At 49.6% G+C, this 25177-nt stretch overlaps 1 protein-coding gene across 3 annotated transcripts in view; it reads right to left on the minus strand.

Annotated features, from left to right (window-relative positions):
- The window catches only part of LOC126545978 (transmembrane protein 70 homolog, mitochondrial), a 161704-nt gene that overhangs the window by 38831 nt on the left and 97696 nt on the right, over positions 1-25177 (minus strand). Inside the window, exon 5 of one of the 3 annotated variants that reach the window (XM_055061638.2) lies at positions 10201-10562. The exons of the other annotated variants lie outside the window; for them this stretch is intronic. Within the exon in view, the coding sequence (XP_054917613.1) occupies positions 10535-10562 (28 nt within the window). The 3' untranslated portion in view covers positions 10201-10534. Of the gene's footprint in view, positions 1-10200; positions 10563-25177 lie in introns of those variants that run through there. 3 annotated transcript variants of the gene reach the window in all.

The raw sequence follows: 25177 nt of genomic DNA on the forward strand, positions 1-25177 counted from the left end.
GGCATTCAAGTGACTGGGGCAAATTACACCACTGTCATCGAACTTCTCAAAGAGCGCTTCGGTCGACGAGATGTGCTGATTCAAGAACACCTGACTCAGTTACTCGACTTGCCACTGATACAGAACGAAAAGGAGCACATCGTCCTACGTCGTCTCTATGACCACCTGCAACGCAATATCGCTGGTCTCACTGCGCTCGGAGTCAAAACGGACAGTTACGGCGCCATGCTCTCCTCCGCACTCCTTCGAATGCTGCCAACCCATCTTGTTGTCAGATACCACAAAAGGCTTTCGACTGCAAACAAAGATGACGGGATCAGCATCAAGAGTTTGCAAGCTTTCCTTAAAACAGAAGTAGAGAGCCGGGAAAAGGCACTGCAACCTGGTAATCTCGGAGCCAGAGAATCAAAACAGCGAGACAAACAAAAGAGCAAACCTCAAAAAGGGTCAGCAGCTTCTCTTTTTTCTGCGGGTATTTCGAAGCAGTCCGATCCGTGTGCATTCTATGCTGCAAAAATCATTCGACTCACGCTTGTCAGTCGCAGATCTTATTGGATGAAAAGAAGAAAAGGCTCAGTGCAGCTGGACGGTGCTTCCGATGCTGCATAAAAGGGCACAGTTCAAGGGAATGCCGCAAGAAAAGCATAAAATGCCAGGAATGTGGCAGGATACATCTGACTCAGACGCGTGACCCGACATGGAAGCCACCCGAGAACAAAGTCACAGATTGCACTCTTGGACAGAAAATAAATCTGAGCAGGTACCAACTGTGCTGCTCCAAACCACTCAAGTATGGACAGAGGGACGAAGAAGAGCGCTCACTCGTCTCCTCTTTGACGGAGGTAGCCAACGAAGCTTTGTCACTAAAAACCTTCCACGTGAACTGCAACTAGAGGTCATAGGTGAAGAGGACATCACAATCTACCCATTCAGAGTAGCAGAAAATATTATCAAAGAGAAGCGCAGAAGAGTAAGAACTTGGCTAAGTCAATACGACCGTAAAGTGCACTCTATCGAAGCTCTGGAAATACCGGAGATCTGCTCTGATCGGCTTCGTGTTCCTGAGGACATCCTAAAAAAAAGGTACAAGTGGACATGGATGAACTGGCAGATGTGATGTTGCACCAGCCCATTTGACGGGAAGCGGGATCGACATTCTTACCGGTGCTGACTATTACTGGACTTTGGTGTGTGGTGAAGTCAAGAAGCTGCAAGGCGCACTAGTTGCAGTGAAGACTGAATTTGGCTGGACTCTGCAAGGAGCGATTCCCAGCAGTAGCTCAGCTGCCTGCTGCTCAACCGTGGCAGTGTTTCGTGCCGGAGTGTTCGCCGACACAACCAGCTTGTCCCAGGAGCTTACTTAAATCGTCTTGGGACTTGAGAGCATTGGAATTATCGACTCTTGTGCCCAAACGAACGAAAAAAGCAAGAAAGTCACGAGTACATTCTCGGCATCGGTATAGAAAATGGACAAGCGCTATGAGGTAGCACTGCCCTGGAAAGCCCTGAACATGCAACTCGCCGACCACAAAGCTGTTGTACAGAAGCGCTTGACTAACCTCATCAAGAAGTTAATGAAAGATGAGACGGTACTGATAAAGTATGACGAGGCTATCCGTCAGTACCTAAAACAAGGGTTCGCAGAACGACGTCCATCGCTAGAAACCAACAGCGATGTAACCAGATTATACTACATGCCTCATCGTGCAGTTTTTAGACCTGACAGCGTTTCGACCAAGATTAGAGTGGTATTTGACGCGCCTTCTCACGATGCAGGTTGTATCTTTCTGAACGAAGCCCTAGAACCAGGACCGAACTTGAATCCAGATTTGCTTAAGGTGTTGCTGAAGTAAAGAATTCATCGTATTGGTTTAAGTGCAGACACTAAAAAAGCATTTCTGCAAATTTCGGTGCAACCGGCGGATCGCGATGCCCTCAGATTTTTTTGGTATGGACATCTTCCAATGAATGAAGACCCAGAGCCTCCTATTGAGGTCTGGAGAATGACAAGTGTCCCTTTTGGCGTGACAAGTAGTCCATTCCTCATCGCAGCCACCGTGCGTCACCATCTGTCCACGATAGATTATCCAGAAATAAGAAAAACCATCAGCGAGAGCCTTTACGTGGACGACCTCATAACAGGAGCGAACACAGTGGAGGAGGCTACAGATTTCTACCGAGGGGCATTATATGTCATGAATCGAGCAAGCATGACACTGCACAAGTGGAACTCAAATTCCAAGAAGCTGCAACAGCTGTTCAATGACGAAGGAACCGGATGCGCCCTTGGCTACGTGGAATGTCCAACAACAAGTGTCTCACGGGTCTTCGGACTTGTATGCGATAAGGACAAAGATCACCTAGCATTTTCCATGGATGCCATCTTAAGATTTCCTAGACCGAAACAGCAACACAAAACGATTCATCCTTCAGGCATTGGCTCGTATATATGATCCACTTGGTCTCACTTCTCCGGTCACAGTGAGAACGAAGTTGATGTTCCAAACACTGTGGGAATTGGGTATTGAGTGGGATGCCCCTCTGGGGGCCTGAAGGAATCAAAGCAGCTTGGACGCAGTGGCACACCCAGCTACACCATTTAACGGGCGTAACAGTGCCAAGACGATATGGTAGCTTACCCAACGATAGCTGGAAGGAAGTACACGTCTTCACAGACGCCAGCCCCAAAGCTTATGGCGCAATTGTATATTTGCGCACACCGGGGTCAAGGAAGCAAAGGTTACTCTGGTCCTCTCACAGTCCCGAGTAGCACCAATTAGGAGAATTTCTCTTTCAAGGCTGGAATTGATGGGCATGGTAATAGGTGCTCTACTGAGGGAATATTTGGAGCAGTCACTGAGCCTTCCAATAGCCAAATGGTATCTGTGGACTGATTCATCTATTGCGCTGCATTGGGTGCGAGGTCCAGCACAATAATGGAAACCCGTTGTCGCCAACAGTGTTGGAAATTAAGGGGCGAACGGATCCAGACATCTGGAATCACTATTCTGGGATCGAAAATCCCGCCGACCTTTTGACAAGGGGAGTCACACCTCGTACATCAGTCATCAAAGGTTCCAGAGTAATCGCTGGTGCCCGCGTGTCTTCCAGAAAGTTTTACACCATTCGCGTCGCGCGATTAAATCAGGTTGCGCTAGGTTCGGTAACAACAGACAGCAGATAGAACCATCGATAACTTTCGAGAAACTTCCGACACATGCAAGCGCGTCCTGCAAAAAGCATCGTCCCGATGCTACAAACATAACCGGAGAGCGAAAAACAAAGGGACACTTATTAAACAAAAGTAACAAAACAATAAAGAAACAAAGTCCAAAGTAACACAGTCCAAAAAATAAGGAAAGTCCAAAAAAGTTCAGCTATGCAAAGTTACAAAGTTCGTTAGCGTTGGTAGAATGGCTTAAGTCGCACAACATGGACTATTTGAGGTCGTGAGCGGCGCCATTGTTGTAGCGAACTGCAGTCTCGCACGACCTCATAGTGGAGTGCGCCAATGCGTCGGATGATCTTGTAGGGTCCGAAATAGCGGCGTAAAAGTTTCTCACTAAGTCCTCGTCGGCGTATCGGGGTCCAAACCTAAACACGGTCGCCAGGCTCGTATTCCACGTATCGTCGTCGAAGACTGTAGTGCCGGCTATCGGTCCTCTGTTGATTCTTGATGCGCAGGCGGGCGAGTTGTCGGGCTTCTTCGGCATGCTGGAGATAGAGGGCGATGTCGAGTTTCGTCGGTGACTTGCGGTAGCATGGTGTCGAGACTCGTCCTCGGGTTCCTTCCGTAAACCAGCTTGAACGGCGTCATTTGAGTTGTTTCTTGCACTACCGTGTTATAAGCGAAGGTTACGTACGGAAGGACCACATCCCCCGTCTTCTGCTCGACGTCAACGTACACTGCTACCATGACGGCGAGGGTCTTGTTCAGCCGCTCCGTAAGACCATTCGTCTGTGGGCGGTACGCAGTTGTCCTCCTATGGCTTGTCTGGCTGTATTGCAGAATGGCTTGAGTGAACTCTGCTGTAAAGGCCGTTCCTCTGTCGGTGATAAGGACTTCTGGGGCACCATGTCGCAGCAGGATGTTCTCAACGAAGAATTTCGCCACTTCGACTGCACTACCTTTTGGCAGAGCTTTCGTTTCAGTGAAGCGTGTGAGGTAGTTCGTCGCCACGACGTTCCACTTATTTCCGGATGTTGACGTCAGAAAGGGTCCCAACAAATCCATACCGATCTGCTGAAATAGTCGGCAAGGAGGCTCGATAGGCTGCAGTAATCCCACTGGCCTTGTCGGTCGTGTCTTGCACCACTGACTGTCTCGGCATGTCTTGACGTAACGGGCGACGTCGGCGGTCAGGCGCGGCCAGTAATACCTATCCTGTATCCGCGATAGCGTCTGGGAGAATCCGAGGTGCCCAGCGGTCGGATCGTCATGTAATGCGTGCAGTACCTCTGGACTCAATGCTGATGGAACAAGAAGGTAGTTGGCGCGGACCGGTGAGAAGTTCTTTACGAGTAGGTTGTTTTGCAGCGAAAATGAAGCCAATCGTTGCTTAAATGCCCTAAGGACAACGTCGGTGTTGCCTTCCAAATACGCGACGAGGCTTTTTAGCTCCATGTCTGCACGCTGCTGTTCAGCGAAGTCTCCCACGCTTATTATTCCAAGGAAGCCGTCGTCATCCTCGTCATCTTGCGGCGGCGGTTCAATGGGGGCACGTGATAGGCAGCCGACATCAGAGTGCTTCCGTCCCGACTTGCTGACGACAGTGATATCAAATTCCTGGAGTCTCAGACTCCATCGTGCGGAAGTCCAGATGGGCCCTTTAAGTTTGCCAGCCAACACAAGGCATGATGGTCGCTTACGGCTTTGAAGGGCATGCCATATAGGTAAGGGCGGAATTTTGTGGTAGCCCGAGGACGACGACGAAGTGTATTCTTGGTAGAACGCTTCTATCTGTGTTGTCTGGTTTCTGGCGAACCTTCGGATTTTCTTGGTGGCTCGGTTCCCGGTCTTGTGGCCATGTACGCGGAGCCTTCCAGAGGCCATCACGGCCGTTCTTCACGAGGAAGAGAGGAAGCATGCTCAGTGACACCGAGGACAGTGAGCTGTACTCCGTGTCGGGTGAAGACTCATCGGATGATAGCTTCATCTCTGTCCGCAGAAAGAGGGCCAAAAGGAGGACTGTCAACGCGAATACATCACCGCAAGCGAGCACCGCGACTCTGAAGTCAAGACCTGAACGATGGTCTCACGCCATCGTGTTCGTGCCCTAGGAACCCTCAAGCAACCTACGATTGCTGAAGAGGCAAGAACTATCTGTTTCCTCGGAAGGGATCGTGCCGAATGAAATTAAGCACATTCGGATAAATCCGCGAAAAAATGTCATCGCAACCGATGTTTCCAACGGGAGTGCGCTCGAAAAACTGAAGCAAATCTCGGTGCTAGGACGCATCAAAGTGCGTTCCTATCCCGATGGACGATGCATCCACAGCAGGTTTAATTTATGACATTGATGTCGCCATCCCCAACGCGGACTTCCCTGTCCTCGTCAAACCAGCAAGTGAGGGTGTTGTCATCACGCATGTGAGCCGCCTTGGAACTTCGCGCTGCGTCAAACTTGATAATCAAAGGAGATTGCATACCATCTAACGTCAAAGTCGGTCACTTCCGACACCCTGTTCGACCATTCGTACAAAAGGTTCTTCAATTCCATCAGTGCTTTAGGCTTGGACATGTCAAGGGCGTCTGTCCAAACTCGTTACTGTGTCCCCGGTGTGCTGATCCTCACGCGGAGGACAATTGCCGTGCTACTGTCTTAGAGTGCGCAATGGTTGCCATGGCGCCTCGTCTAGGGACTGCCCTCGCATCAAAAAAGAGGTCGTAGTTCTCAAGCAAATGGTTCGGGACAATTCGACACACAGGGAGGCTGCTGAAACGATCCGGCGTCGGCGCCACCGAACCTCCTGCAAAGAGGCAGAGACACGAAAGGAGAGGGGCCCTTCCATTGTAGCACCCACATTCCCCGGTCAGGCCACAAAGGGGCTGAACAGCACAAGAAAGTCAGCTGAAAGGAATCTTTCTGAAGAAGAATGGCCTGCGCTTCCGAGCCAGCAACTTCCCAAATAACCACAGATTGTCAAGCCCGCTCGGGAGCCTACTCCTGCCGCTGGTGACACGCCCAAAGCAGATTGTCGTTATTTCAATGCTGCGTCCCCTAATAGATGTCATTCGAGTGATTTTGTCGAACCTTTGAACCACGTCTGCTCAAAGTGCACTGAAAGTACAGGACGCCTTAAGCCCAGTGCTTGAATCTCTCAAATAGAGGCATGGCCAACCAGCGCCCATCCTTTCGAGAAGTCAAGGCAGCGTCAATCATCCAGTGGAACGCAAAAGGGCCAACGCAACGCCTTTCAGACTTTCGTCAGTATATATATACTAATTTGTTCCCAATCATTGTCATATGTGAGCCTAACGTGTCAAAATCAGTCAGACTGTCGGGATACGAAGCTGTTAAGTCCGCAACAACTGATGCATGCAGCAAAGTCATCGTTTTCATTCGTCGAGAACTGACCTATGTTCGCCAGCCGATTCCGCCTCACTATGACAATATGTTTGCCTAACAATTAAAAAGGGCGAACATATGTTTACACTTGTAGGCGTTTATATATGGCCTTCAAGTAATTTTGATTCCAAAAGATTAACGAACATCTTGTCGGTGTGTCCGGCTCCATATGTCATCATCGGATATTTTAATGCGCACCACATGGCATGGCAAATGAAAGAGGGCAAAACTAGCAAACTTAGCCTGCAACCACGGCCTTTCACTCCTGAATGACGGCAGCCCAACGTTCATACGAGGCGTGAATTATGGTAGATGACCTAGCTTTCGTATCCAGCTCTTTCACAAAATGTGTTAAAATTGTTTTTGGATATCGAGACACACTGAAGTGATCACATTCCCACGTACCTTATCATCAAAGGGATGTCCAGGTCTTTCCCACATTACACCATTCAATTAATTGACTGGACTAATTTTACTTCTGTCATGGAAGATGCTTGTCGAGAGGGCTTGTCCTCTGGATTAGAGGAAACAATCAAGTCTGCAATGCGAGACGCCACGCGCACGGTCACGGTATCGTCGAAGCACACGGATTTGGATTAGAGTTGTAGCGGCTTCGTGCACTCTGTCGTCGTGCGGACCGGCGATACCGGCATACAAAATCCATCGTTGACTTTAGTACAGTCAGACGGCAACATAAAATTCAATGTCGCATGAATAGATTGGCATCTTGACGTTGGACAATAGAGAGGCTTAGAATTGGGGGCCCAAGCGCCTTAGAGACCCAAGAAAATTGCGGGCCGCAAGTGCGCATGCGCAGAACCCAAGGAAGTCTTGGGTTCTTGCGTCCGCGTTAGCTCAAGACCCAAAAATCGAAAACTAGCGTGGGCCCCCCTGCCGTATTGGGCCACCCTCGCGGGTGACGAGATATCGCGAGATAGCCAGGAGAGCCGTACAAGCCGCAGCCATCCAATTGAAGCCGTTCTCTCTCAGGTGCCATGCATGACTGCTCCGTGAACTTCGTACGCGCGCTCGCACTACACTGCAGAAGATGACATCTGCATATTGCGAATACTCGCAACGAATCCCTTTGAAGACGTCAAGCCGTGGCCGCGGGTTGCGAAAAATGTTGTAGAGGGAACAAACAAGATGTTTTCGCTGCGGTGAATACGCAACCACTGCGAGTTGCTCATGGCAAAGTTTTTACACAAGGACACTGCAAATCTGAAAAAGTAAGTACATATTTACTGCACAACTTCTTCCGCTTGCAGTAGGCGCAGGTTAGCTGTTTCCTTTGCTTACCCTTATGTAATGTTTATTTGCCTTCGATGTGCTGCCTCTGTAATCTTGCGTGAGTAACGCGAATCCGCTTCCCCTGCCACGTGTAGCTACCTGCGGCGAGGGCACTTGTATATGCTCAAGCGGTCACCCTTTGAAGGATTAGAAACTAGTAAGATATCAGCTTTTGTCAGCGCAACAAAGGGAAACCGCGCGTGAGACGAATTCGACACTAATCGCCGCGTGCCCGCGTACGCCGTATACATGAGCGGTAGACGACGCACCGGCGTAAACAAACCGTGGAAGTGAAACAAGGCCGACGGCGTAAGAAAAATATTCCCTGCATCCCTGCAGGGTACAACCACATGATGGGAAAGAGTTGAAAAGCTGGCACGTATTTGAAACATCCAGAGGGTGCCGTAAATAGCGGCATCGACCATTTGAGAGGTTCGCGGCGCCATATATTACGTCAGTGGCTCGCAAACGGTTAATTAACACAGTAGTGACACAAGCCTAAATAAAGTATGCGATGCAAAGAAAACATAGGAAGCTGATTATCTGTTATTGCAGGTCGCGAACCGAGGAGCAGTATGCGGAAAAAGAGCAGCTTCACACAGAAATTTTAGCTATAGCAAAGTAATTTGGGTAAATCATCAGAGGAGCCATCTTGAAAAAGGTAGTTGCTCGAATGCAGCCTGACACACAACCAGCGACACCAACTGATCGCTAAGCTGCAAATTTCGAACGATTGGTTGCAGCCCAAACAAGGGATACAGCAGCAGCAGCTCATTATACCCAACTGGAAAACGCAGAAGAGGACGGTACTGCATGTTTTTCAATCAAATAATGAAGATGGAACGAGAAGTGTGATGCTGTAATATGCTTGTATCCAACCGCATGTTGTAGCCTTTTGTTAAGCAGCAGCACGTATCTTGCAAATTATCAGTTTGCATATAATAAACGTTTGTTTAGCTAATGCATCCAGTACGACTTACCTAAACTGATTCAAAGGTTATGGAGTTATGGCTACATGAATAAACCAATGCGAAATGTTAATCATACTATCGCTTTCCTTGCAAACATGGAAGATTTGCAGCCTACGGAGGTGTCGCAAATTCTAAAAAGCATATATAGTGACAATTATGTAGATGTGACGCCTCCGAGTACACAAAGTGTAATATATACCAATCCGAGAAGCCCACAAGTAGACGCCACCTCTCCACTGCCCCAAGACAGCCAGCCGCAACCTCCAGTCTTGAGCCTCCCAAGTGCCAAGTCACCTGGACCACAGTCCGATCATCCCGACACGAGCAGTTTGGCACAAGGAGGAGGGAGGAATACGATTCCGCCATCTAACGCCCAGCCCAGCAATCGTATACGCGCCAGGAGCAGTACCCAGCAAAGGAAAAGAGGCAGGCGACTCGTAATTTTCTCCTCCGTGGGGAGCATTCTGCACTGAATATCTGTGCTGCCTTATGCAAATCAGTATTTGCCTTTTTCCCTCATAATTTAATGTCTCACAGGTCACATTTATGATGTTATTCAGAATAATTTGATGCTGCAGCAAACAGTCACTTGGTCGTCTGTTCATAATTAGCCCATACACATTTTGAAAAGTAGTCCATGAGTGCACTTATAACTCACAGTTCCGCTTTTCAGACTTCATGCTGGATGTTGGGCTCCACGATAATGTGCAGGTAAACATTAATGCGGAAGGGAGAACGTTAAAGCGAACTTGATTACTTACGTTAACAAACTTTAGGACGTCTTATACTTTTTACGAGCTGTTCGAAGGGTCATATGTAACAATTGCGTGCTTTGAATTACAGTTGCCAATGCTCCTTCTGAAGCCAACCTTGCATTTTTTGAGCGAAGACTGCACTTTGAACAGTCTGCTAGAGAGAGATGCCGCACTAGAAAAGCGGCGCCTCGACCTTGAAGAAAAGAAACTCTCACTTGAGCAGCAGAAACTACAGCAACATATTGCTGAATGGAAAGCCAAAGTGCAAGATCGTGCTGAAGAAAGCAGGCTTCAAAGAGAAGAACACAGGGAGCGCGAAGCGGAGAGAAATATGTTTATGGCGCAACGAAACGCGCTGCTTAGTGTTTTGAAGGAAGTGTTGGCTAAGAAAGGGAATTACATGTTTTGGTTATTCACAGAACAGACGTGTATTTGTGAACTTTGTACATTTGGAAAGCTTTCTGCTCCAGCAACTTAATCGCACTTTGGTGACACTACAACTTCAAACTATGCAGTCCACATGAGCCAAAGTTCATTTATTGCTTCAATAGGACAAATAAACAATATTCATACCAGCTTCTCTGTCAGCTCTTACGTAACAGTGACAAGGTATTCTTTCAGAGAAGGAGAACGAAGGTGAAAGAACATTGCCACTTGGTTGCCATAAAGGCAAGTGCGGTAGTTTGTTAGTATCGTCGCTACTTTGTACATTTGAGGCACATTCTGGAGAAAGATTTTCAGATTTCTTGTTCTGGTCCAAGAATGCAAACAGACTGATTGTCTTGCCGAATCCCTATTCTACTGACTGCATTACAGTGCTCATGGCAGTATTCAATTCTTGCTGCTGTTTATTGAGACGCGCACCAGCATATGGCCGCATGAGCGGAGGGGGTACGCAGGATCCCCATATATAGTGAATGTATTGACCTGCATCAACTGGACAAGCTTCTCATAGAGCCCGCTTTCCCGAAGTATTCCTGCAAAAGAGAACCAATTAGGAATCCACATAATGAGCCACAGAATGATGCATCTTGCCGTTTCAAAGCGAAGCTTGGATTTATGAGCAGTACCTTTGTTAGTAATGTGTTGTTACTGAGGCACCGCCCCGCCTTAATATGACAGTCGAATTATTATTTATGATGTCGCACGTCAAAACAATTATGCTTAAGATGTGCTTCGCAGAAACTACACTCAACACACGTGTTTAATTATCTTTCTGGGCGATCACATCGTAAGTGCGTGAACAATGCAGCTGGGGACGACAGAAATGAGGGGCCTTTGATTTACCTGCACCATGCCTGTAGCGGATGCCACCCCAGGACGTTGCTGGGGTTAGGCGATTTGTCGGCATGGTTAATCATATTGGTCGCTTCCTGCCCAACCTTTCGCAGGCAACCGCCCCTATTCGCCCCTTGCTAGGCGAGCAAAATGCATGGCAATGGGGACCGCTTCAAGAGACCGCTTTTAATCGGGTAAAAGCGATGCTCACTTCGGACCTGTGTGTCGCTAAGTATCATCCCGGTCGTAATACCATTGTCTCATGTGACGCGAGCTTATTTGGATTGGGGACGGTTCTTCTGCAGGAACAAGCATCAGACGCGCGACGCGCGCTAGCTTTCGCATCCAGGTCGCTTACTCAAGCGGAACAGCGCTACAGCCAAACAGAGAAAGAGGCGCTGGCGGTAGCATGGGCAGTGTACCGTTTCGACTAATACGTGCGTGGCCTAAACTTCACGGTAGAAACCTATCACCAGCCGCTGGTAACACTACTTGGAAAAGCTGACTTGGACACGATGCCCCCACGTATTCAAAGGTTTCATATCAAACTTACGCGCTACCAGCTTAGCGTGGTCTATGTTCCTGGCAAACAGTTAGTCACTGCGGATACTCTTTCAAGGACTCCGGATGAGAAGTCGTCGATCAGTCCGGTGGATGTGGTAGAGGAGTTGGTGCAATGTCAAGTTGCTACGGTCACAGACGCAAAGCTCGTTACTGTAGATGATGTTCGCAGGCACCAAGAACTGGACTGGGAATGCAAGCAGCTCGTCAAATACTGCACTCAAGGCTGGCCTCGTCGAGACAGTCTTCCGGAGCACATCAAGAAGTACTGGAGCCATCGAGGTGATCTCTCTTTGTGCAACGGCGTCCTGCTAAAAGGTAATCGCTTTGTCATCCCGGCTTTGCTGCAAAAGGATACGCTCGAACTTATCCATGAAGGCCACCAGGGAATTAACCGATGCCGCCTAAGGGCCCAGGACTGCGTGTGGTGGTACGGACTTTCGCAGCAAATGCGGGACAGAGTCACTCGCTGCAGACAGTGTGCAGTCACACGAGCGCAAAGAAGTTAGCCATTAGTGGTAATGACGACTCCAGAACAACCATGGCAAGAAGTAGGAATGGACTTGTTTAGTTACAAAGGACACAACTACCTACTAGTAGTTGAGTATCGTTTTCGCTACCCTAAAGTCATCTACATGCGAAGCACGAACACTGAAGCGGTCATCAACGCAGTCAAAAGCATTTCTGCTCGTTTTGGCATTCCCGCAGTAGTACGAAATGATAATGGACCGCAATTTGCTTCACATGCCTTTACAGCTTTTGCGATGCGCTATGGCTTCCAAATCACCTCAAGTTCAAACTACCCGCAGTCAAATGGGGAAGTTGAGAGGATGGTGCGTACGATTAAAGAATAGTTTGCAAAAGCAGACGATCCTTTTCTGGCTCTTCTTTCGTACAGAGACACTGCAGGCGTCACAGGGTTCAGCCCAGCGCAGCTAGTTGGCTCGAAGCTTGCGAACCAAGCTTCCCCAAGACAGTGGAGCGCCTGGAACCGAAGTGGCCTGCGCCAGGCGATGTTAAGTGCCAAGACGAAGAGATGAGAAGGCGGCAGAAGAAAGACTTCGATCGCCGTCATGCCGCGACCGTCCTTCCTCCGCTGCAGCCGGGAGATACGGTGTGGGCTCGAGACATCAAGGATACGGCGTGTGTTAGCCCAGCCTCCAAGCTCCGCTCGTACATCGTGGAAACACACAACGCGGTGCTTGTGCGTAATAGGATATATCTAGTGCCCTATTCAGACACAACGATGAGACAGCTCTACGAGCCAGCTCGGAGTGAAAACCGCGAGGAGCACGAAGAGCAGACCACGGCAACAGCAACACCACAAATCTCCAATGATTGGGGAGTGAGGGTCACCAGGTTTGGGCGTCGAGTCAAGACTCGGAGAAGACTTGACTTGTGAAGTGTTTGGTGTTTCTTGTGTGCATATCTCAGGGGAAAGATGTAGTGGGCGCTACGCGCCACGCGTTCTATATATGTGGTTGTTGAATAAAGGTGTGGGCATTCGTTCGGTCAACTCGGCTCAGAGTCACTTGGGTAGACGCGGCTAGCGTCTGTCAGCACGCCACATCGTACAAAGCATCCTTTTATTTTTCACGCTGCGGCGTCCCGAGCGCTCAACCCAACGCAGTATGCGTTTGACCCAATCCTCAAACTCTGCTGCTCCTCTAAACCCAAGAGCAACCGACGCAACGCGGCTTGGGGGCCCAGTCTTGGGTCCCCAATTCTAAAGCTGTCTAATGTTTTGCCAGTCACTAGACCCCCGAAAGGCACTTTCCCACATCTGGAGAACCATACGTCGTCTGCGTTCCCTCTCTGAACAACGCTTCCCGTTTAAAGCGCTGGCGCTCTTCCAGAGGCGACTAGATGCTGATGTTGCATAAGACTTTTGTGCAAGGATCGCTGGCCAAGTAACCGGTCCAGGCTCTCCAGACCCCAGTGACATCCCTGTTTCGCGTGACTGCCGCATGGATCTTCCTTTCACAATTTCACAATGCAGGAACTTGAAGAAGCTCTTGCTGCATGCAGGGGTTCTTCATCCCCGGGATCAGATGGAATATCCTACCACGCCTTGAACAACCTGAGTGAAGGCGCACGGAGAGAACTGTTAGATCTCTACAACGCATCCTGGCAAGATGGCATGGTTCCCGAAGAATGGAAGACAAGCCACTTGGTCCCCCTCCTGAAGCAACTCACCTCAAACCGCCCAATAGCGCTTTCCAGCTGTGTGGAAAAGATAATGGAAAAGATTATCCTTGCCCGCTCAGAGTGGTACCTGGAACACTATCAAAAGTCATGCGAAAGATTATCTGCAGCTTTGTTCTTGTATGTCAAGGGGGCATACGATAACGTATCTCACGAGGCTATCCGAGATAGCCACGAGATAACGAGGTTATCCTCGATGCTCTTGAGATGGTTGGCCTATGTGGTCGAGTTTTTCAGTGGATTTCTCATAACCTTTTTATGAGATCGTTCTTCGTGTGTACCGGCGATGGTCAAGCCGCACGACACTACACCTACCGAGGTGTTCCTCAAGGCGGTGTACTAAGCCCCCCCCCCCCCCCTATTCAACCTCACACACATTGGTCTCGTTGAACATCTGCCAGCAGCGATCAAGATATCAATGTACGCAGACGGCATATGTATATTGACATCAGGTTTGACACGTCCTCAAATACGTGCAAGACTTCAAAAAGCTGCTGCTCTGACAGCTATATACCTCCGCAAGCAAGGTCTTGAAATCTCGTCAGACAAATGTGCACTGATGGAATTCACTCGCAAACCACTGACACCCTACGCCATCTCAATAAATAGCCAGATAATTTCTTATGAGAACACTTTCAGATTTCTTGGCATAATCATTGATAGAACTCTCTCAAGGAGCCCGCACGTGACCCATTTGAAACAGCATCTGACAGCAATCTCCCAGCTTTTTCAAGTTTCTGGGTGGAAAGACTTGGGAAATGTCAGTGCATGCAATGTTGAAATTGTGAATACACAAATGTTATCCTGGGCTTCCTGAGATACACTTTGCCCATACTGACCAACACTTGCCAGACAAATCTTCGTGCTCTACAGGCTATTCAAGCTCGGGCTCTCAGGGTTTGTCTTGGTTTGCCAAAATGCACATCGACAGTGGCGACTATTGCAATCGCCCGGGACCAATCCATACAAACACACATTGCGGTGGGCGTGTTGAGACTGCACATTAGGCACTTTCTCCGTGCCCGTTCCCACCATCTGGCAACACTACCGTCAGAAAGGCTGCAGGCATCATTTTGCACTACAATTTCCGATTATTACACCCGCCTTCCATCAGGCTTCACCCCCCTCCCCACAACTAAGCCATCGATTCATCCATGGTGTTTGGCTCGACCTGCAGTGCACCTCACCGTACCAGGAACCAGGAAAAAATCTGAGCTGTCATCACCTGCTCTTAAACAACTCACTCTGCTCCTTTTGTCCGAGAGGTACGCTGACCACGTACATATTTATACTGATGGATCGGAAACTCTTTAGTGTTACGCAAAAGGATAGACAGTTGGGCGAGTTGGTACGGTAACATGATTTTGGCTTCTAGCGCGAAGTGAAACACGGACACAAAAATGAGCAGACAGGACGAGCGCTAGCGCTCGTCCTGTCTGCTCCTTTCTGCTTTTATACATGAATCATCCAAGATTCCAGAGTAATCGCTGGCGGCCGCGTGTCTTCTAGAAAGTTCTAAACAATTGGCATCGCACATACTAACAGATTACACAAGCTTCGGTGACAACAGACGGCAGGTAGAACCATGGATAACATTCGAGAAACTTCCGATACACGCGGGAGCGTCGCGCACTGAGCGATAAGATTTGTTACACGGTGAAGAGCGGTCACCCGAAAAAGATAAACAAGTACACGTGTCAATATTGATGCACTTTTTTGTCTGTTATTATTTGTGTTTGCACAGAACAGCTTAAAAAACATCCTCGAATATGACAGTTGCATTTGATCTAGTCAACAGATTCCTTGACAAATTACATTGCAATATAGTCAGGCATGCTTACATCATTTGGTGCCCAGTGATCTCCAGACACCAAATCATGTCTTTGGGTTCTCTTGCACAAACCAACAGTTGTTCCTTTTTATAATTCAGTTTATCAAATCTTCATTGGATTTTAGTGCTTAACAATGTTTTACCGAGTACGTGATATCTTGATTTGCTTTTGTTTGGCATGACATTTTCGCCCGTTGCAAAAATAATATACAATGCTTTCTGGCGCTCCGTAAGCCGTATTTATTTTCTCGATTTCTGTCCACATGGTACTATATTGCTTAAGTGTGCATCTGCTATCTTATTGCTCCGTAGGGTTGAGTTATTCTGTAACTAAAAATACGCATATTATTCAAGCGATATCGCGACAAGCTGCCCTACTTGCTACCCGAGAGAGAAGTTTCAACATAGTACATTTGCCTACCGCAACGCTGAAATATATCCATTGTGAAGGCTGAAGAGTTGAGTAAGCAGACAAAGACTTGGACTCAATTGAATACGGTAAAACGAGTTACACACAAGAGGCTTACCGAGTGAAGAAAGAGCAGGCGAGATTGTCACATGGACAACACTTCTTTATATGTGTGTGTCTTTCAGCAGTGAACATGTATGCTGGCAGTTATTACCTGATCGCGACAAATGCGTCGTGTCCAGCATGACTTTAGCAGAAAGCGTTCTTATACACCCACAAACATCGTATATGCAGCCTGAGGTGGATTTCCCGATCATGACTTCGCACTGTACATATTGCAGAAATATGCCACCAACTGACAGAGAAAGAGAGAGAGAGAGAGAGAGAGAAAAGAGTTTCTTCAGCAGAGCCCACAGTTCGGCCTCGAGGCAACCAAAAGCTCAGCTAAAAAGTGTAAGTTCTGATGTTGCCGCTCCCCTGCGCCTTGTTTTTATCATATCCTTAAAGGTCCGGGCGCCGTGTTGAGAGATCTACACAAAAGAAAATTAGTAGATACGCAGCACGTACGTACCAAATGCAACTCACCTTCACATTTGAAAACGGAAAAAAGAATCGGAGCACCAACACGGAAATGGTGCGCCAGGTGCGAAAGAAGGTACTCTATTTTGTGCACACATCTTTCTTCATTTCGATACGTGTATCTAGCTCTCTCGAACATTGTCATTGCCGTCTCGCGCCTCTATCTCGCCCATCCCCTTCTCGCGGCCCGCGTGCAGCCGCTGTGCGCCATAACTGGTACGCGCACTAACTATTGCCACCCTCTCTCTCAGTGTCGGACACTCGGTGTGTCCGGCAGGGTGGCTCGTACACGGGAGGCCGAATAAGCGGCAGTCTGCGCAGCATTCCGCTGTTTCTTGCAAGAGTCAGCGTCACCTGAGGCAATAAGCCCCACCGCCTACGGCCTGCAAGGATGACTCCGCTCCCGCAATGCGATCAATCACATGCATGCAAACCCTCATGCGTGAGGTACCACCGATCCAGCGACTATGCAAATCAATAATGATCTCATAAACAGGGCATGGTATACAACGGCAAGGCATCAGTCAAAAATGTGACGAATACATATCGCTTATTATCACTCACAACGGTCTGTTTACTTCGGCCGAAGTATACCTGTAGCCTAAATGCGCTAACGTTGGACTGTGAACCTCTCACAACTCGCCCAAAGTGCGGAACACATGCCTTGCAGGAAACGACCGAAGCGGAACAAGCATTCAGAGAAAAATGTGACCAGAGATACAGGCAGAGCAGCTGAGCAGCCACGAAGCGTTTGCTTGCCAAGGCTGGCTGCGTGACGTGATTCTCCCTCCTATCTTTTTTCCTTCTTCTATGGCTAGAGCAGTAGGCGTGCCGAACTATCCATAGGGAAAAAAATACATCGCCGACCAGTCTGGAGCGTAGTTGGCAACTTCTCCGCATCATGACGCAAAAGTGCCGCTGCGCTCAGTACAACGGGTCTCAGCGGCGCATATCGTCTGGTACATGTGGCATACGGCACGCAACAAATAAAGCACGCAGAGTGAAAAACTGTCACCTGAAGCATTCAGTTTGTGCAATGAGGCGATATAGATCTCTGTTATTTCGTGTTTGCAGGTTGCTAAGATATGTTGAAGCTTCTATGACGAAAAGGTGAGCGGCATGGTTATCGGAAGCTCATCTGCGGTGGCGAATAAGCGGAGTCCGCACCAAATAGTGGCGGCATTTCTGCTTCAGAGAAGATGAACAAGCACACTTATTTCTTTATCCTGAACCATAAATCATGGGGGCCTCAGGCCTCAGCGCCGACAAGAGCAGCAGCGGACAGCAGTTGTGGGCGAAGGATGCTTTTAGAAACAGTTCTTCAAACGCGACTTCACCCATGTTGTGCGCTAAAAAATGTCTACCAAAGATGCAGTAATATGGTACTTACTCTTATGTCTATAATATGATGCCCAAGAGAACAAGAGAGAACATTTTTTGGGAATGTGATCACACAACGTGATTATGATCGAAAACCCTCGGAGAGATCAGGGGAACCAGTTCTAATGAACGACATCCAGATTTCTGTGCCGGCGCTTGCGGAGCTGGTCATCGCGTACGTGTTGCATCATGCTGGGTCACTCGATCAAGATTCTACGGCTGCTCCATTTTCTCTTTAAGCGAATTTAGTTCTTAACATCACGCTCAATAACGCTTCCTTGCGTTAGAGTTAGGACACGCTAAACTAAAAGTCACGAAGGGACGCACACCAAAACGTCCAACAAGAATGCTTGCGTTTAATGTATACGTCAGGCGACAAACGCTATTCTAAAGCTGCCTATCTTCTCCAGACAAATATCGGTGCTCTGGTTGCCCCACAAAACTACAAAACGGTGTCTGCCAAGGCGAAAATGTGAGCCAAGTGAACGCGGGCTGGTGCGCGTCTTGTATACGTTCACACCGTCATTACTCGCGAGGCGCGGCAAACGCTAGGCGCGTGGGCGCGAGCTTTCACGCGCCGGCAAGCGTACGTGTAGTTTGGCCTTAAGAGAGTGATGCAGCTTTTTTACGCAGTAGGGAGACCATCCGCTGGAAACGCTGCAATGGGCGCTGCGCGTTAAGTGAACAAGTGAAAGTGATGAAAATAACGTCGTCGTTAACAACCTCATTTTTCTAAGCAAGTATGCCACGCACGAAAGAAATTAAATAAACAACAACAACAATAATAATAATAATGCGTACACGCACGCACACATGCAGCTCTGATGACACAACGGCATAGAAGCACGCGAAGCGAGCAGGAAAATGATTGTAGCAGGAAATTGATTGTATATAGATTAGAAGGAGCCGGTGCCAAGGTTCAAATGGCTTGCCGCATATTGATGCCAGGAAACAACACGGCGCCGGAGGATGCTTTTTGAAAGAAAACACCTTTCAAAATGTGCGCTTAATATAGCGATGACGAAAACCTGGCGGCGAGTTACAGCTGACGAAGATGCTCGAAGGCGTCGGCGTTTAGTAGCTTTACCTCTATGAGTATACAGCTTTATTTACACCTACGCTCTGGTCAACGATAATGTAGCCCCAGAAGCATTTAATGCACACGCTTAAATACCGTATTTTGACACGTGGACATCATATTCTTGCGGTGATCGTTTTTCACCGGCGATTGGGCTGCTATGAGCACGAGGTCGCGGTATCGAATCCCGGCCACGGCGGCCGCATTTCGATGGGGGCGAAATGCGAAAACATATAGTGGGGATCAATACAGAAGAGTCAAGACAGGCTGACACCAAGTTGCCCGATGCTGTCACTCTCTAGTACGTATGTTAAAAAATTAAAGAAATGCGACTAAATCCACTTAGATCTTAGAAAAAAATATGGTAAAGCCCATTGCAAATCCGGTTGAACATGTTCAAATACGAATAAAAAGAGATGCATACAGAAGCAAATATTTTCGAAAATGAGCTATTTCCATCAACTGATAGCAAGCTGATTGGTATTAGGCCCGAACTTTGTCACAAGTGAGATTCTCTCAGCAGCTGGAAAGTCAACCTCAACTGTCCTGACATACTCTCAGCCCCCGCACAATGCCTCAGTATTGCGTTTCACTGCTTTATAGAGTTTATTTTGCTTTTGATGAGGGTCACCTGCATCTCGGCGTCAGCCAACACTTTCCTTTTTGAGCGCAAGCTCTTTCAAAGAAGAGGCAGCGCAATTCATTTCCCAATCATTCCTGAATGCGACGGTCCTTGCTGTTCTCATCCTCGTTCTGCCGTGCGTTCGCCCCACGGACCATTTGATGCATGTTCTTGGTAAGTTGTACAGTCAACGTCCGATCTTTCGGACTCCCTAGTGGCCGCTAAAGCTTCCGAAAAATCGGGCAGTCCGAAAAAATGAATGCATGTCTTTTATTGCCCGTAAGGGCTCATATCGCCACTGGCACGTCCAAAAAAGCTCTGAAGGCCTGCCAGCACACTTATTAGGCATATCGGTGCTCGTACTGTGGCAGGAGACGGCGGGTGCGCGGGTGTATAATTAGAGAATACGTACTGTGTCCCGTGCCAATTTCCTCTGCCCACACTTGTTAAGCTTCACCACAATACTTCACCTATGCTTCACTGCGTAATATTGCTGTGATGAGGCGAAGCTGCCTTTCGGGAACTGGCATTATGTAACGCGCGGTGCTTTCTATAAGCTTCGAAGCCAATCGCGAGGATTACAGAGGCGGAGTAGGTGCCGTTGCTCGCCGGAACCGACGAGTAAGACGGTTATTGCCGGCCTATCGGGCAAGCGGCCGAAAGAAGTCGAAGGCCGGTTTAGAGATCAAATTTCTTTTGTCGTCGGCGCGACCGTGACGCCTCGACGGCTTTATGTAGCAACACCTGTGTATTCTCTGCCCCGCGCGTGCATTGAGAAGTTTGCTAAAAAGGGATGGATGCGAATACTCCGAAATATGTGGTGTCTCTGTGCAATCCTGTGTCCACGAATTGCTGACAGTGTATGCGTGCCGACAGCGCCGTATGGCCGGCTGCCATCATTTCTCCTGGGTTTTGAACGGACAATAGAGGCCCGCTACGGACTCAAGGGTGTGCGTGTGTGGTGCAATACAAGTGCGCGACCTCTAACAGCAAGGGGGTATCACCCGTTCCCTCGCCCCTAATTAAAAGGGGCGCGGCCAAGACCTTGCTTGGGAGGAGTCGGGATACAACTGGGTGAACTTGATTGGATCGTCAGCAATATCTGCCGTTCCCCGACACTGGGAACTACGGAAATGAGAAGTTATTTAAACGCAGGTTTTAGACCGAGATAGGCAGTCTAGAAGCTAAGCCTACAATCTGCAGAGAAGCGTCAAGGAGCTAGTGCCGTCCAATATCGCCTGGGCCGCCTAGCCGCGTCTGAACTGCGAGTTACTAGTTGACGTAAGATGCGACAAACCAAAGTCTGCAACGAAGCTCACAGTAGTTCCCCTCAAGTCAGCTCGACCTGCTCGAGGGAAAACGTCAGACCTAGACTTCCGGGAAACCCAGCCCCGCCATCGCATCCGTCGCAACGAGATCGGCTTGCCAGCGTTCTTCGGGAAAGCTCTGCCGTCGACTCCACGCTTTATGGACGTGCTGCTGCTGCCCGGCCATGCGTATGCCATCATTTGTTCTCTTTTGAACTCTGTTTAGTTGACCACCGTTAGGTGTGTTTTGTGTAGTGTTAATTTCTATACATACTGTTAACTGTTCGTTGTATTTCTTTTGTCTTCATAGATTAAGTGCATGTGTGTTAGTGTTCTTGTGTTTTTTTGTGTTTCGTTTAAATTGTGTGTCGTTGTCAGTCTACAAATATTTTTTTTTCTCTCTTTCACCCGACTGACTCCTTCGCTGTGTTCACTTGAGTACAGAACGACCAACCGGCTTGTATACCCCGTCGACGACTTCGCGCCGACGGCGAACGGGTGACAAGCCGTGACATTCACTCATCAGTGAAACTATGACGGAGAAGCGCTTTTTCAAGCTTCGAAATAATCTACACATTGTTGCAGAAGATTCCGATTTCCACAGTGAAGATGGCCTGTGGAAAGTTCGTCCTTTTCTGTGACTTATACGAAATCGATGCTTGGAATTTGCTGTTAAGGAAGAATGTTCAATCGATGAGCAAATGGTCCCTTTCAAGGGCCAGCTTTCCATAAAACAGTACGTGAAAGGTAAGCCATCTCCCTGGGACATAGAAATGTTTGCTCTATGTGGTAGAAGCGGTTTACTACACGACTTTGCGGTATGCCAGCGGGAAACCCGATTACTGCTAAGCTGAAGAAAGACCATGGTCTTTGTTCTGGTGTTGTCTTGCATCTGTCTAAAAGAATTCCTTCTGGATGCAATTATCAGCTTTATTTTGATAACTACTTTACATCAGTGCCACTCCTTCGCCGACTAGGAAATGACAAAATTTTGGCAGCTGGAACAGTGAGAAAAACAGGCTAGGCAAGTGCCCTCTTGAATAAAAAAAAAATGATGAACAAGAAGCCGCGAGGATGCTCCGCTGAATACGTCACAAGTGATGATGTAGTGGTGGTCTGGAAAGACAACAATGCTGTGTCTGTTGCATCAAACTTCGTTGGAGTTAGTGATCAAGACGATGTCAAGAGGTGAGACAAAACCAAGCGTGGGCACATATTTGTGAGGGCGCTGCGAAAGCGCGAACGCATCTGCAGCACATCGGTTCCGTCGGTTTTCGACAGGATCACCGAACTACCTCATCGGACCCTCGCGAAATCGCACCCATCAGCTCCGGAATGTGCTCCGGTGCCCGTGGATACCTTTCTTGAGAAGGTGGGCCCTTTGAAACTATTCCCGGGTACTTTACCTCCCGACAACGCTGGCGGTGCCGCAAAGCCTAACGGACACGGCGGCTCCCCGGCGAAGCGGACGCTCGGCTCCGCACCGATCTGCGTCCGATGGCGACAGGAAATTCCGAGGTGAGGGGTTACCACCCCGACGGCATGATGTGGGCGACCATATCGGCCGCGAGCGGCACGCCGGAGCCGCAGCAAGCCTTCAGGAGCCCCGCGCTCGCTAGCGCGGTGGCTCGCCGAGAGGGGCGACCACGCCGTGATGGTGGCGTCCGCCAACGCGGCCTCTCCGGCCGCAGAAGCCATCGCCGCTCGGCAAGAAAGCCTGCTCCCGCCTGCGACGCGCTCAGCGGGCGCTCAGGGGAAAAAGCTGGTGGCCTGGAAGCCGCTTCCCCTGCCGAAACCGGCTCCAAAGGACTGTCGTGGTCGTGAAGCCCAAGACGACATTCTCACTTACGGCTGCGTTCCCGGACAACAGCCTGGGACGAGCGCTTGTCGCCCACCTTGGGCCGGCGGCTGCCCGCGCCGTCACCATCGTCCCTGTAAGCGAGCAAATTTTTTTTTCTAGTTTACACCGCTGAACCGCAAGTAGCGGATAAAATCATCGGAGATTTTGTGGTGAATTCGCCGGTGGGTGAGCTGCCCCTTGTTGGGCACCTACGTGCTGATGGCAATGACTCGTGTTTCGGCGTAGTCACAGTGCGTAGCACCGACACTGAAGATGCCCTTCGGGATAGTCTGTTCTGGCGGGACGGCGAAATAATTAATATACGGAAATTGGGCGCCTCCAACGAGGCGCGGCTGACCTTTGCCGGCAAGGTCAAGCCCCAGTACGCCCAGTACGACGCCATGCTGATTCCCGTCCAGCAATATAAGAAGACCGTGCCAACCTGCGGACTTTGTGGATCCATCGGCCACCGCCCAGACGCCTACCTTGGCCCTAAAGCCGACGTGTGCGTACTTCGCGGCTCACCCGCGGAGCTCGTCGACGGCTTGCGCGCGCCCCATGAATGCGCACCGAGGTGTTCATTGTGTGCTGGTCCCCATGTCACCGGGGATCGTGTGTGCAAGGCCCGGTATCGCGCGCCCCAACCCCAGCCCCGGGCTCCACCACCAGAGCCCAAAACGAAGGGCAAGAAGAAGAAGAAAAAGAAGCCGAAGTCCAAGTCGAGGCGACCTCCCAGCGGTTCCTCGCAATCTAAATCGACAGCGCCCCGGGACCCGCAACCAGAAGCGGGATCTCAGGGCCCTTCACCCCGTGGATCAACCCTAGGTGCCCCGCCCTCTAAGGTGACCAAGGGGAGAGTGGGCCCCACTACCCACCACAACCCGGGAAAGGTGGCAGAGCAGCCCCGAGTCGAGGCCCAAGGGGACCAACGATCATGGGCGGCCCGCGTACAGCAAGGACCGGAGGTGAGTGGCCAGGTCAGGATAGCCCCTCCTCTCTCACATTCTCAATCTCCCTGCTCTAATCCGCATTCCCCACCCCCGACCAGGGAACAACTCGAAATTGCACAACTGCGCGAGCAGGTTGCACTACTAACCCGCAAACTAGCACTTATGGAACAGCATAATGCTAGCTGTAACCCGAATAAACAACCGCAGACGGAGGAAGAGATGGACAGTACTCTCACCGAACCGGAAATACAATCATGGACAATGGGCAACTTCGAAGCGAGGTTGAGCGCTATAGAAGCCCAGATGACAGCGCGCCTCGACGCCATGGAGAAACATTTTTCCACCGCCCTCCAAACCGTTCGTGGGCGCATCCCGGAACTGGTTGCCGCTCAACTTCCCAAAACGACTTCTCGAGCACGTAAATCACCCTTGGTTAAGCGTGTCTCAATCCCCAATTTGAACACTAAGATGCCGAAAATCCGCCCACACTCGGAGGACGAGTCTCTTGAAGGCGCTACCCCTTTCGTCCTGGATCACCCAGAAAGGATAGACCTCACCGGCTCCCTCGTCCTTCCGAGCGGTACACCAAACTAAAGTGATCAAAATGGCGGAACACGGTAAAAGACGCCGGTACTCGCGAAGGAATTGGGCGCCAATCGCAGGCCTTCAGTGGAATTGTCGGGGGTTTCGTGCCCGCTCTAAGCGGGCGGCCCTCCGACTCCACTTATCATCTCCCGTTCCCTCCGAGTTGGTCGCTTCTCTCTCCCTGTAAACACTCCTCGGGCTCTCTAGGTTCAGGCTTTAAGATCTTGCTGAACCCCAACTAGAAAGCCTTTCTTACCCTTTCACCTCAACTCTCTTGTCCCGTGGAGTGTTCTTCAGTGAGATAGCTCGCGGCAAAGCCGTGGGGCCCAAAATGTCCTAGCCCCGGCTAAATCCCGGCCCAACCCTTTAGGGCCGGACTTTTGTACATAGTGTAAATAGTTTTACTCTTGTTATTGTTGTCTTTTATGTAACACGACTAGTCACCCTCAATTGTGATATTCTTTAAAACTTTGACAACTGTGATATTTCATCATGGCTTTCCGTCCGCGGCGTCGCCGCATTGTAGAAGACGAACAGGACATGTCGATATATCTCGGCAATGTCGTAACTGAACAGGAGGCTCTGGCGAACGCGGCTCCCGACGACCCGTTCTATTGCCCTCCGTACGGCGCCACCAGTCCGCGTGAGGTCGAGTTGGATGAGACCCTGCACCCATGCACTAGTCCACTAGAGTTGGTCGCCCTCCGACTCCACTTATCAACGAACTCCCCGCGGTGGTGGCTCTCCAGGAGCCGAGAGACGCCGCCACGCTGGCTAACTATACGGTCTATCAGCGGGACGCACAGACCGCACTCTTTGTCAACAAAAATCACACGGCTATCCCGGTCGATCTAGACTGCAATGCGACCTATTCGTACGCTATGGTGACTCTCCTCCCTATTAGGAAACAGGACCCGTCACTACACGTGCTCAACTACTACGGTTCACCCAAACTCCCCAACATTAC

This window comes from Dermacentor andersoni, chromosome 1 (assembly GCF_023375885.2).
Source record: "Dermacentor andersoni chromosome 1, qqDerAnde1_hic_scaffold, whole genome shotgun sequence".
NCBI lineage: Eukaryota > Metazoa > Arthropoda > Arachnida > Ixodida > Ixodidae > Dermacentor > Dermacentor andersoni.